The sequence below is a fragment of the Sinocyclocheilus rhinocerous genome, unplaced genomic scaffold (assembly GCF_001515625.1).
Source record: "Sinocyclocheilus rhinocerous isolate Xijiao unplaced genomic scaffold, SAMN03320098_v1.1 scaffold1436, whole genome shotgun sequence".
NCBI lineage: Eukaryota > Metazoa > Chordata > Actinopteri > Cypriniformes > Cyprinidae > Sinocyclocheilus > Sinocyclocheilus rhinocerous.
In genome coordinates this window covers 717,285-731,080 of record NW_015647013.1, presented here as the reverse complement: position 1 = coordinate 731,080, position 13,796 = coordinate 717,285, and the positions used below count along the sequence as shown (strand labels likewise).

The following is a 13,796-nucleotide window of genomic DNA, read 5'->3' as shown; positions in this document are numbered from 1 at the left end:
TTGCCATGTGGGTTATTTGGATGTGAAAGAGCACACGGCATGCATGTTAGTTCACACAGAGCTCGACTAGACTTCTGGTTGAATTAGCAGTAAACATATGTGTTCAGAAAAGTCTAAACTATATTATTTGTCAAGTATTATCATCACATTCATGCCAGGCAACAGATTTAGGGCCCTAATGAAACTCTTTTGCATGTCCAGTGTCTAAGTCACCTTTATTTCGACAGCTCTTTATACAATACTGTTTCTGCAAACATGAGACAAAATCTAATTAGACATTCTGTTGTTTTCCTGTTTATTACTATGAAACAGTCTGTATTGTACAAAGCGCTAGAACAATAATAGTGACTTGCTTGTTCAAATTACCAAACGTACAGTTTGGACATTGGACATGCAAAATAGTTTTATTAGGGCCCTATATCTGATGCCTGACATGAATATGATGATACCCAGGTAAAAATAATATGTACTTGAATGCACTAAATAAATTCAAGCAAGCACATTTGTAGCACATTCTTATTTTTGTTCTAAATAAAATTGTAAAAGTTATACACTAATTAAAAGTATATTTCTACTTCAGTAGCACTTCAGTGCAACTGCAAAAGTATACTAAATACCGCTGAGATTTAAATTAATTTTAAGTACGTTGAATTAAAGTATACTACCGCAAAAATATACAGAGGACTTTTATTAGTCTATTTCTTAAAAGTGTGCTTCGAATGATTTAAAAACTAGCTCAATGTTAGTACACTTTTATATAGTTATTCTAAATTTAAATTAAATTGATTTTATTTAAAATATATTAGTAATGTAATAGTTATAAGTACATTTTCCCAACTGTGCTACTTAAGTACACTAATTAGCACTAACACTTCAGATTTTATGATTACATTATTTTATAACTGCATTGCTTAAAAGTGTGCTACGATCGCTTTACATAAAATTTGAGTAAATAGTACACAGCAACATCACACACTGAATGCACCGAGAAGCCTTTCAAAGCATAAACATTATTAATATCCAATTAAATGCCATTTCAGTGTTTTAGATGAGTAGTCCCATGCTAAATTCTCGACCTGAAGAAGCTGAATTCTGGTCTGCTATTCAGAAAGCGTGGTAAAAATGACAAATAGCCCCATTTCCTTTGGGCTTTTATTCCTGGTGCTGGTCATTATTCTGGGTTTTTGGAAGGCACTCGCTCTCTTGTCAGTAATTTCCAGTTTTGCAGTGTAAACAACCAATAATTGTGGTCAGAAAGAGACAGATTTTCTAAGCAAGAGTGCTGAACCACAGACACACAGTATATGAAATGGGAGGAATCCGATCTAGATCAGGTTAGAAATCTTTTGTAGCAATAGAAGTCTTTACTATCACTTTGTATCAATTTAGCACATCCTTGCTGAATAAAAGTATTTATTTATTTTACAAAAGATATATATATATATATATATATATATATATATATTCTATATATATATATATATATATATATATATATATGTGAGTGAGTGAGTGTGTGTGTGTGTGTGTGTGTGTGTGTGTGTGTATACATACACTGTTCTCACTGTTGCATGAAACATGAATCTCAGATATGGAAATTGTAAATGTACACTGCTGAGCAGATGATATGAAAGGATGTTCAAGTTCAAGTCAAGACTTGTAAAGGATCATGTAAAGGATCTGAGTTCATGCATTTACATAGTGAAGCATTTATATAGATGGTCTCAGCTCATGATATGAATATACGATCAAAGGTTCTCCTGAAGCCAACAGCATGTTCAGTTTGGTCTGAAAAGATATTGAGCGTTTTCATAGATGACAGCTATTCATATCCCTGGACATAAACTCGATTGACCTTCTGTTTCTCTCACTTTCTTTTGACGTGTGTAATGGGCAAATTTAGATGGTTTTTTAATGTATTCTTATATTCTGAATGTTTGTCAATATCTAGGGGTACTCAATTAATAATTTGCTAGTGAGTAAATTACATTTTATTATTCCAACAGCAGCAATCATATCATAATTTAGCTGCAACAAGTTTCTGTCATCCTTTACCACCCGCACGCAGCTCTAAACAGTTTCATCATCTTTTTTGCAGTTGCCTTGGGATTTGTCTACTTATATATTCTCTATTTCTGAATACCAGAGAAACATGCCCTTCGTTTTTCCATCTCATTTTTAATTGCCTTCATATTTCATTAGTCAAAGGTTAATAACTTATCTTTTTTGAAAGCAAGCATTTTATCTGTCAGAATCAGCGTTACCTTATTGAATGCATTATTCCGCTGAAAAATGCAGAAGCCGCTGAACAATGCATAACTGTACTGTAATTTTAATATGCCAGTTTTTACACTTCGGAGGGAAAATTTTGCACTTGTAAAATAAAAACTTTCTTCACAGCAACCTTGGCTAAAGCGTTCTGTTAGTGAGAAAACAGACTTCAGCTGAAAAATATTCAGATGTGATGTTTGACACATAACATGAAAATCATTCCCTCTTACTGAGCCACAATCACTCATCTCACCTCGTCAAAGTTCACATGCAAAATGTTTTTATTTCAGTATTAGCAGTAGCACGCTCCGTGTACCTTCTGGACATTTGATTCTCTTCTTAAGAAGAAATAGAGAGAAATGAGAAACGGTTTGATTTTCATTTTAAGAAACGGAAAAAATTTAGCTGGATTTTTCGTATTTTTGTTCATGGGTAAAAACATAGATTATGCTTTAACCCCTTAAGTGACGGTCCGTGTATACTTCGTATAAGGACCGACCTAGCACCTTGCCACAATTTAGTTTATAACACACATATGTATCTGTAGTATAATAATAATAATAATAGGCTGTTTTGTTCTCTATAAATTTGTGACTATAAGCTTGTTACATCAAAGGTGTACACAGTGATACACAGTATAGGCAAAGGCCTCCTGACAGAATAATATAATGCAGAGCTAAACTACAATTAGGTGTTGAGAAATTAACCGGTAGTTGTCTGTGGCTTGTGATATTTTATTCTTGAATGAAACCTTTACTCAGGACGCTGTCTAAAAGACTCTAACAGAAACTCTGGCTCTGATGGAACGAAAAGCTCACCTCGAGAAATCTCAAAGACGACGACAAAAGAAAAAAAAAATTTTTTTAGGATGTCTGATATTTCTCTCTGCTGTTTAAAGTTTTTATGGGTTCGAATTTAGAGCTAAATTTGTGTAAAAGTTGATTGACTTATAGTGGTTGACAGATGCTCTGTAGTTTATGACATGGTACAGTCAGACTTTGGTTTAAAAAAAAAAAAAAATAACCATGAGGCTGTGGGCAAGTGTCACACTAGTTTTAAAATAAACGTTTGTAGGCAAATCATTAGATAAAAAAAAATAATAAAAATCAGGAATTTTAATGAGCGTGAAAATTATTAGATCTAATTGTTTTATACAGCTTTAATAATCTATATGTAGTTTTTATTCCAGGAAAGACATCATATAATCATTTTAACTGAGACAACCTAATAAAATGACCCGCAATATTGGGATGTGTGTACACACAGATGTACTTACATAGAGCTGAGCACACATGTTGATGGAACTCTGTTGCCATCCTGTGGACTTGTAGCAAAATACACCTCGTTGCTATTTCTAAAACGAAAAATAAATCAATAAAAAAATGAAGCAGTCCTTGATAGGCTTTCAGACATTTCACGTTAAAACTGACTGTTAGTCTTACAATTAATGTCTCATGCAAAACAAATTCGTAGAGTCTTCTGTGATCAAGAGAATTAAGTCAAGATTGGCAATTTGGCAGCAAGTAGGTTCAATAAATGAGTCAACGCTACCACAAACTTCCTTGATATTTTTTCTTTTAATTTTTTTCTTAGTTTAGAACATAAAACAGTATTGTGGCTTTTACCACATACACTATGTATTCACATGATACACCATACAGCTACAAGGAGAGAGACCAAACAAAAGATAACACTTTTTACATACTGCATACTCAACATGAAAAATAGAACCAAGAACAATCTTTAACTCATAAAGGAATGTAGCTGCCAGTTTTTTCTTTCTTTCTTTTTTTTTTCTTCTTTAGACATTCTGTCCTTTTGATGTTTAAAACTGGGCATGACTGATACTGTTAACAGTGAGTGCTGATAGAGGGGCAGAGTAGTGTGTGTATGTGAGAGTGTTGTGTTTGTGTGTGTTTGTGTAACACCGTGGCCAAAAGGTAGATGCGAGTAAAGAAAAAAGAATGAGAATATCCAATATCATGACAAAATGTAGCTATCAGAATGGGTAAAAAGGTTTCTCTGGGCAGTTCAGGTAGCACCAGAATATTGAATTAACAGTCTATTCACATCAAAAGCATGAGAGTACCTATTCCTCTACCTGCCTTCATGCTCTTCAAGTACCATTTCAATTATTTAGGGTGATGGCTAAAAATGGAAACTGGATCAGTTGGAGTGCTTTTTTTTTTTTAAATCGCGATAATCAGAAATGTTGTTTCAGAAATAACTACATACAAAGATTTAAAAATGATCAGCACCATATAGGTTTCCTCTCAAATCTAGTTCACATATCAATTTAAGAGCCCAAAGAACTGTAGCAACAGTGTTTGCCAAGAGTCTTTTCCACAGTGAACTCTATGGGGTAGCACCATGGTTCAAAAGCCATTTAGGGTGAATAAAACCGCACCGAACAGTCTCGAAACTCAGCGTTTTAAACTTCAGGGGTATATCTCACATCTACAAGAACAAGTGACAATCTAGATAATATAATGTCAGTGCAGACTCAAGAGCTCTGTAAGACTCCCCCCACACGATATTTAATCAAATAAACAAAAATAATAAGCATTACATGATCTACCGAGGGTTTTGAACTGAAAGCGGTCACATTTCAAACTGCAAGTTTACACCTGATAATCTTTTCGGTTCTATGGCCAATTTTTTTTTCATGTTAAAGTGATGTACTTTCACGCCCTTTCATTAAAAAACAGAAAAAGCAAGTCCTGAATCCTTGCGAACTGTATTATTCAGCAAGTTCACATTGGTTTCTTTCTTCCAAGTTTATGGTTTCTAGATGTGGATCAGATGCAGGGGAAGGAAGCCGGTGACAATGGTAGTACAGAGGTATTGGTGTAAGTACAGTACTCACGAAAGAAAGGACAGCAGTATCTTGAGTAGACCGACAAAACACCCTGCTTTGTGGTCTGTTGTTGACGGCTTGACATACAGACAACTGAAGACTAAAAATTCAGGAATCATTCATGATTAGGCCATCATCCCTCACCAGTTAAATAATCTTACCTAAATATTTAACTATTTACATTTCTATCTCTCCCAATAAAATTCCATTAAAACAAAAACTAGGTTTCAAGTTGTCAATAATCCGTTCTTATTTTTTTTCCTCATTAAAATCAAGATTAAAAGTGCTTTTATAAAATCCTCTCTTCAGTATTTACACTTTCTCTAAAATGAACAAACAAAAAAAATCATCATAAAAATAAAATGACAGCAATCACAATAACAATAATCATCATCATATAATAAATAAGAATAAAAAAGTAGGTACGAATGTGGATGTAGGCAGCAAGCCTGCAGTCTGTAGCGCCGCTGTGTTTGTAGCATGTTGTGACTGGGACCAGTGTCTGTACAACATGAGGTAAAGAGCGTTAGAACCACTTAATGAGCACCAGGATCTCCTCTGTGAGTGTCAAGCACCTTACAGCCCTGTGTAAACCAGCAGCAGCCCTGCATTGCTCTCTGTATGTAGCTCACAGACAGGCATTCACATACATTCTAACCAGTTTAGGAATCCATACACACACGCACACACACACGTGCATTATGTAGTTATGCATGCACCTGCACAAACTACTGAGCTGAAACCGTATGCATTCCATTCAGCACCATGAATTCCAGGTATAGGTGATCTCTCTGGGCAAAGAGAGAGAAGAGGGCTGCTTGTAACGAGAGGGGCAACTTTACAGGAGCATAAAGGCTCATAGTAGCACCAACTCCGAGAAATGTGCTCTGTCCGTTAGGCTGGTGGGTGTAACCAGCAGCAGGTAAGAAAATATCAGACTCCTAATAAAATCATCATCATCACAAATGAGTAACTACAGATAAATCAGGACATGGAAGACGTGTTCAGTTTACAAAGGGCCAGTCGTGTTACATAAAAACAAGAACTGGCATCTAAGGGAACCAGTTAGGCATGTCGCCCTCTAGCTTTTACACTGCGCGTCTAAAACCAACCAGATACACTGATGTTACAAATCTATAGATACTCATCTGTAATGGCAATTTTGTAGCAAGTCATTATTTTAAAAAAAGCCATAATTTCTTACCTACTGCAGCTCCAAGTCTCTACACTCTACAGTCAATCTGAACACATCTAGGGTGAATCAAGCAGATTTTCAAGCCAATAAAAATTGGCTGATGATTTTGGAAATCCCTGTTTGAGCCGAGTCTGGATTGTGGAAATCGTATGCTTAAGACCCACGGTGGGTTATCTGCAGCTCTTTAGGGCGGTTCGATTAAGGTGGATTTTTGCTAGCACTATCAGCACCTTAGTCTGAACATGTAAAATGGACAGTGAATAATGGCCAATGAAACTGCAGGCAAATGAGTCAGCACCAATCAGGTGACACAATAGAAGGCTGAACCAAGACTGACATCTGCTGCTAAAAAGCACCCAGGTCCAGCACCTGCCTCCATATTGTGAGGGCAAAGTTAGAGACACTTGAGACTGAAAATAAGCACCATTTGAAGGGATGAGAAACTTTACAGATTTCATCAGAGTGGCACCAAACAGAAAGGCCCAAGCTGCTGTCTGATCCTCTCTTTCTTGGTCACGTGTTCAGTGACTAGCACAAAGATGCCTTAATGAAGTCACAGAAATGTGACTTGCAATGATGTGAAGGCGCTTCATCAATATAGAGAGGTTGGTGGGGGTGGGAGAGGCAAAAAGCGCAACAAAAATGCTGATTAGCTTGTTCTCGTGTTCATAATGAACAAGCAAGAATGAAGAAAGGAGGTCCCTCTTAGTCAAGAGAGGGCAGAAAGAAATCATAATATTAATAACAATGATGAAAAAACAATAACATTAAAATAAAAAATAGTCATCTTCATAATATAATAATAACAATACCTGTAATATCAACGTTGACAGTAACAATAGCAATTGTAATAATATTGATAATAGAGCAATAATAATTAGGATCATCAAATTCACTTAAGGAGGGGTAGCTATGGAAATTCCTCCCACGTTGGAGAGAGCAAGAGCACCATAGACAGCATGTCCGTTTGGGGAGTTCCCAAACTGCTGCCAAAATTTGAGGTAAAAGAAAAGAAAAAGTGAAAAAAGTGCCCCGTCCTCTACTCTCCCTCCCTTGTGGTGGCCTGAGAGAGCTGTTGGAGCTAGAAGAGGGGAAGCAAATGGTAAAGGAGCCAGCTTAGCATTTCTATTCCCATCTCTGGCTCCAGGGGGCGACAGTCTACAAGAGTTCACACGAATCGACTGTAAGGACCAGTGAGGTGTGTGGATGGGTAGGGTGAAACTGTGACCATGGTGGTGGTATGCTGTGTGGGCGCCATCCGTGTCACCACACCCTCTCGTTTGTCCTTGGTTTGTCCAGGGGACGGGCTCGCTGATCCTGCCACCCACTTGCGTTTTTTCCCATAGGCCTTAATGTCTTCCTCTGAGAGACCCAAAAGAGCTGCTTCTTGTTGCCGCTGTCGCGCTCGCTCGGCTAGGAGTTTCATCTTGGACTCCCACAAAGCCAGACCGTGGCAGGGCTGGTTCAGGTTCTTGTGCTGGTAGAAGACCAGGGATATGCGGCTCGGGTGTGAGCGGTCAGGCTTTTTGAGTGGCGTGGTGGCATGAAGCTCCCGCCGGGCGCATTCGATCAGGATTGAGCCGTGAGCGGGGGCCACTGCTACTCCGCCAATATTGGGATCCAAGAAGTTGTGTTCGCTGTCTGACCACATGTCTTCCTCCTTGGGGTCACGTTCGCTCTGGGTCTCTGCCTCGCTGTCCCAACACGCCTGATTATCTGACTTTTGCAGCGAGTCGGGAAACAAGCGTCCCTCAGGAGCTGGAGATGGTGTGTTCCCTGCTGCCAATCCGCCACCAGATTTCCAGGCTTTCTCTTGGAGTCCCAAAGGTGCAGAGCCACAATTCTCACCTGCTTGGGAGAGCATTTTATCGGGGAAAGCACCAGCAGGACTGCCTTGCCTTATGCCACCAGCGCCGTAACATATGGGTCCGTAAGGACCCCATGCTTTAGGTTGGGGACTAGGGGAAGGGCTACCCCACTGTCTTGGGGTGGACGGGTGTGGAGAAGGTGCAGGTGATGGACCTGCTTTCAGGGATGGGGACGAAGATGGGGAAGGGGATGGTATTGGAGTGTTAGGGCAGGAATATGAATTCCATTGTTGCTGCTGTAGATACTGAGGGTGTTCATGTTGCTGGTGGAACCTCTGCTTGTCCGGAGTGAAAGGCGAATTGGTCGGACCAGGTCTGATATTTCCATCCCAGCCTTTAGGGATAAGGCTACCGTTTGGTTTGTGCCCAGGCCAGCCTTCGGGTTTTGGTGTGGTACTGGGAGAGGAGGGGCAGCTTTGAGCTTGCCCATCGGATCTGCCATCATACAGTGGCACATCCATGGGCTCCTGCTTGATTATGGGCGTAGAGCGGTGTGTCTGCTCCAGGGATGGAGTACGACTGGGTGGAACAGGAGATTGGGAAACCTCGGAAGGGTGTGGGAACCCTTGAATGGATACATCAGCCATTTGTTGCTGAGGGCGGCTGGGATAGGCCTGTGCCAGCTTGGCTTGGAGACACTGAACATCTGGCTTCTGGTCAAATGGTGCAGCAGAGGCTTCTCCAGCTTTGGGCCAGGCTCCATTATCATATCCCAAGAGCTCAGGAGGAAAAAGTGCACTGGGAGGGTAGTTGTAATAACCATAGCGTATTTCTTGGAGGTTGGGGTGAAAGCCATTGATGGGGCTCTGCGCAGGAGGTTGGCCGTTGGTTGGGATGCGACCTCTTGCATAGTTACCAGGATATGAGAACGAACTGTTCATGCTGCGGGGATCAGAGGGTGTCTTGCCGTTCCCTAGTGCTGGGTAGCCACGTATGGCTCCATTGAAGGGCTGGAAGCGGTCGACAGGCTCTTTTTTGATGGTTGGTTTCACCTCCTGTTTTGGAATAGCTAGATAACAGACAAAGAAGAAAAAAATATGTAGTAAATGTGCATTTTGAGTGTCAATTTCATAAGGTTAGAGCTCAAGTTCAACACCTTCAATGGGGATGGTAAATTACATTTTAGGGGTGTAAAGATACACGTATTCGTACCGAAAATCTTCTGTATGTAAATATAAATATATATGTTTAGTTTTCTTCTTCTACATTTAAATAATGACACTACAAAGTCCAAAGAGCACATCTCTAAAATGCTCCCAACTTCAGGCAAATTAGTAGTCCTTTACTTTAAACAACCAGTCATTAATTTAACTCCCTTTTAGAAGTTTACATGAGCTGGTTTATGCATATAAATCGCAATCGCAATATTGGTAAAAAAAATCGCAATTAGATTATTTTCCAAAATCGTTCAGCCCTAATATAGAGATAAACTGATATTTCCCAACTGACCTTTATTGCCTTGCTGAGGGTGGGGTGACTCCATGTGGTGCATCTCCATCTTGACCGTCTTCTCTGGGGTTTCTGAAAGTTGCAATTTCCTGTTCTTCTTCTCCGACGCAGCCTTTTTGGCCTCCAACCGACGCTGCCGGCAGGATTTAGCGGGTTCTGGAAGTTTTCTAACCTGTCGACGGAAGTTAGCGAGCACCTGGATGGCTCCTGTCTGCATTTTGAGACGCTGGTTCTCCTCACTTCCGAATTCATCGGTTGAAGAGATCTTGTAGAGCGGAAGCACATGCAGCTGCTCGTCTTCTGGGATTGTGCCCACCCTGCGATTGTCCTCTTTCGTAAGAGTGCACACCTGGAAGTAACAAAATTAGGCAGTGTAAAGCCAGCTAATTCCATATATAGGGTAAATACCCTACTGCCTATGGTACACAAACAGATCTAAATTTGACCAGTGAAGCCTTTTCATTTATATGTACAGGATAGGGGTGTAATGGTACATGTATTCGTACCGAAAATTTCCGGTACGGGTCTTTCGGTTCGGTACGCATATGTACCAAACAAATCATTCTATTTTTTTTCAGGAAATTCAGACAATAAATGCCGTTTTGGCGCTCTTTGATGTGGCACGTCAGATCACTGTATAAACGCCTCAGTTCTGACGGCAGCGCAGAGCGCGAGTGAGTGCGATCATCCCTTCCTCTTTATTACTAGTTTTAACGCAAAATAAACATGAATGAACATCTCACCCCTCACGTAATCGCTCAATTGGTGTTTCTACCGCGTAAGGATATCATTAAAACAGCTTGTAAACAAAATGTCACATAGCATTCCATTTATCTCAGGCAAGTCAAGTTGCTAGAGAAGTGAAGTCTAGTGAAGAGCATTATTACAAATATTAGACAATATACTTCATTATATTTTACTTTACCTGTTAGTGATGTCTTAATGCATGTTTAAATAAATCATTTATGAAACAAGTTATGACAGCCACTCTGTAAATGATTATATTTCAACAACAAATATAAATTGTATAATTTAGAAGTTAATTTAAAAACATGGTTGCATACAATTTTTTATTTAAGTGTTAATTATTATAGTTAAAAATTAAATAGTAATTGAATTGAAGTTTGGGCTCTGTTGTTAATTGTAACCTTATAGTAAAGGGGCTCCCTATAGTTTAGTAGATTTTTTTATCCCCAAACGATTCGTTCAACGATTCATTTTTAAAAACCCCTCCTTTGCGTGCCGCTAATCTGCGGTGATTGGTCCGATGGCCCAGTCTGTTGTGATTGGTCTACTGCATGCAGCGCATGTCAGAAATGGAACGCCCATCAACAATACTGGATTACGGCTTATCAAGTGTATACAGTTTATGAACAGAGAACATGGCTTCAATTTAGCCTCATCAATTCGAGCCCGAGTCTGACGAGGAAGCGTCCAGAGTTGTTGATGAACCAGAAAGTCAAGCGCAAACATGACTGGAGCAGGACGTTTCTCAATGGTAAGTGTCAATATTGTTTACGGCACTGTGACGTATACGCGTGACAGTCTAATTAATTTACGAATTTTACGAAGAAGTTTTCCCGGGTCTGCGCGTGCAACAAGTGGGTGGGCATAAATATGCTAATGTTTCATGTTGACGTCAACATGAAACAGCTAGAGATTCGTTTTAAAAGCTCGACTCTGAGTCGACTTTTTCTTTTGAATGACAATAACTTTATACATGGTGCACTTTCAAATTTAAAACTTTGCAGGATGTTTTCATTCACTTAGAGCTGTGTTACATGAAAGGTAAAATTTCAAAAATCCCTAATAGGGGCACTTTAAAATTAAGTATGATGCAAAAGCCTAACCTACACACATTATTTACACAAATACATACAGTCATAGATGTGACCCTGGAGCACAAAACCAGTCGTAAGTCGCTGGGGCATATTTGTAGCAATAGCCAAAAATACATTGTATGGGTCAAAATTATTGATTTTTCTTTTATGCCAAAAATCATTAGGATATTAAGTAAAGATCATGTTCCATGAAGATATTTAGTAAATTTCCTACCGTAAATATATCAAAACTTAATTTTTGATTAGTAATATGCATTGCTAAGAACTTCATTTGGACATCTTTAAAGGCGATTTTCTCAATATTTTGATTTTTTTTTTGCACCCTCAGATTCCAGATTTTCAAATAGTTGTATCTCAGCCAAATATTGTCCGATCCTAACAAACCATACATCAATGGAAAGTTTATTTATTCAGCTTTCAGATGATGTACAAATCTCAATTTTGAAAAATTGACACTTATGACTGGTTTTGTGGTCCAGGGTCACAAATGATAATTAACATACCACAGTGCAGCCATTGTGGAGGTTATGCTGGTCTTTGTGAGCATGGGCACAGAAATCCATGCATGCAGTGACTCCTGAAAACGGCCGTCCTTCCTTCAAACCCAACCGACAATCTGAAGCAATCTTCTCATTTAAACACTAAATAACAGAAAAATTAAATAATTATTTTAAATAAACAAATGATTAATTCAGTTTCTGTAACACTTCCTGATAGCATAATTCACCGTATACAAATAAAGTTCTGAAACATTAAAATCACAAACTTCTTGATCACCTGAAACCCCACCAAACCTGTAAGTCCACAATTACCAGAAAAGCGGTTTGGTTTCATGTTAATGAATGGTATAAACTGTGTACCATTCAGTGTAGTGTGACATTTCTAATAAAACAAACCTGGTTACTGTAGGCCTGGGGAGCCAGCGTCTTATACACAGGGGCCACATGTGTGGCCAAGTTTTGGACGTTATCCCTGAGAATGTCCTCCTGTACGAAAAAAATTTAAAATGCGTTTACTTGGGCTACCGTGAACAGTAAAGGGCTATTGTTCACACAGCCAGGGTTTGGGATTGGCTTACTAACAGTGACTCAAAATTGTCCTGTACATATCACAGCTTATATGAGTGAAACGAATACATGAGGTCAACTCCCCTTTCCTTATTTCTCCCAGCTGACACTGACTAAAGAAAATATCAAAGATGGTGTCTTCCATAAAACTGGACAGTCTTTTAAGCAAAAAGTCTTATAATAGTAATACGTGACCAAACGTTATTTAATAAACAAGGTGCAAGTTCATCTGCCAGTTCAAAATCAACTGGCAACAGCTTCAAATGCTTTTATTGTAAATTGAGTGTAGCATTTGATACTAAATTTAAGACCTTTTTTGGTGAGTAAACGAAATGCAACACACACTGTGTAATTATATTTAAAGAGAAATGTAGTTGTAAATTATCCCATGAATATTTGAACATATTTAAACTTCGATTTGAAAAATATTTTATTATATATAATTTAATACAATTATAATACAGCAAAGCAAGGGTGATGTAAAACTACCTTAGTTATTTTTATTAGGCTTGTAAAAAATAACCACACATTTTTATGTAAAACTAACCTCTTCGGGGTGCTCTCCATGCAGTCTGAATTTGCGAGGGGTTTTGCTTCGAGCATACTTGCATCCATTGAAGTACATGCTCCAGGAGCAGCCAAAAGAGAAGGAAGCTCCACAGGTTTCTGAGTCCTTCCCTTGGCATGCACAGGTTCGACTGCAAAAGGCATCCACCATGAATTTAATTACAATAGATGACATCCTCTGAAGCTTTTTTTTTTTTTTTTACTATAAATCATGCTTTGTGAGAACAACACATTAGCTACAAGCATTGGGAGCTTTCATAAGTCTTACGAAAGATACATACAGGGAGCACATATGATTACATTTGTGTAAAGTGTGTGATTAAATGTAATTTATATGATGTGGGTCCTTTGCAATATTTGTCAAAAATGTGACTTACACAAACTATTATTTCATTATTTGAGTATAACTGAAAACTCTTAAAAATGCAACCTGGTTATAATGTACTTAACATATCAAAAGCTGTCAAAAAGTTTGGGATTAGAACGATTTTTTATGTTTTTACAGGAGTTTCTTCTGCTCATCAAGGCTGCATTTATTTGATAAAAAAAACAGGAAAAATGTAATATTGTGAAATATTATTATGATGTAAAATAATGTTTTTCTATTTTAATATACATTAAAATCTAATTTATTTTTAGAATTTTCAGCATCATTACTCCAGTCTTCAGTGTCACATGATC

At 38.4% G+C, this 13,796-nt stretch overlaps 1 protein-coding gene across 5 annotated transcripts in view; it reads right to left on the bottom strand.

Annotated features, from left to right (window-relative positions):
• Positions 1-5,183: 5,183 nt before the first annotated feature.
• LOC107708251 (methylcytosine dioxygenase TET3-like) overlaps positions 5,184-13,796 on the bottom strand; it is a 52,485-nt gene continuing 43,872 nt past the window's right edge. For all 5 annotated transcript variants that reach the window (XM_016512438.1, XM_016512435.1, XM_016512434.1 and 2 more), the window contains 5 exons: positions 13,096-13,246; positions 12,378-12,467; positions 11,985-12,122; positions 9,641-9,989; positions 5,184-9,200 (listed from right to left, as the gene is read on the bottom strand). In XM_016512438.1, the coding sequence (XP_016367924.1) occupies positions 7,492-9,200; positions 9,641-9,989; positions 11,985-12,122; positions 12,378-12,467; positions 13,096-13,246 (2,437 nt within the window). In that variant the 3' untranslated portion in view covers positions 5,184-7,491. The remainder of the gene's footprint in view (positions 9,201-9,640; positions 9,990-11,984; positions 12,123-12,377; positions 12,468-13,095; positions 13,247-13,796) is intronic.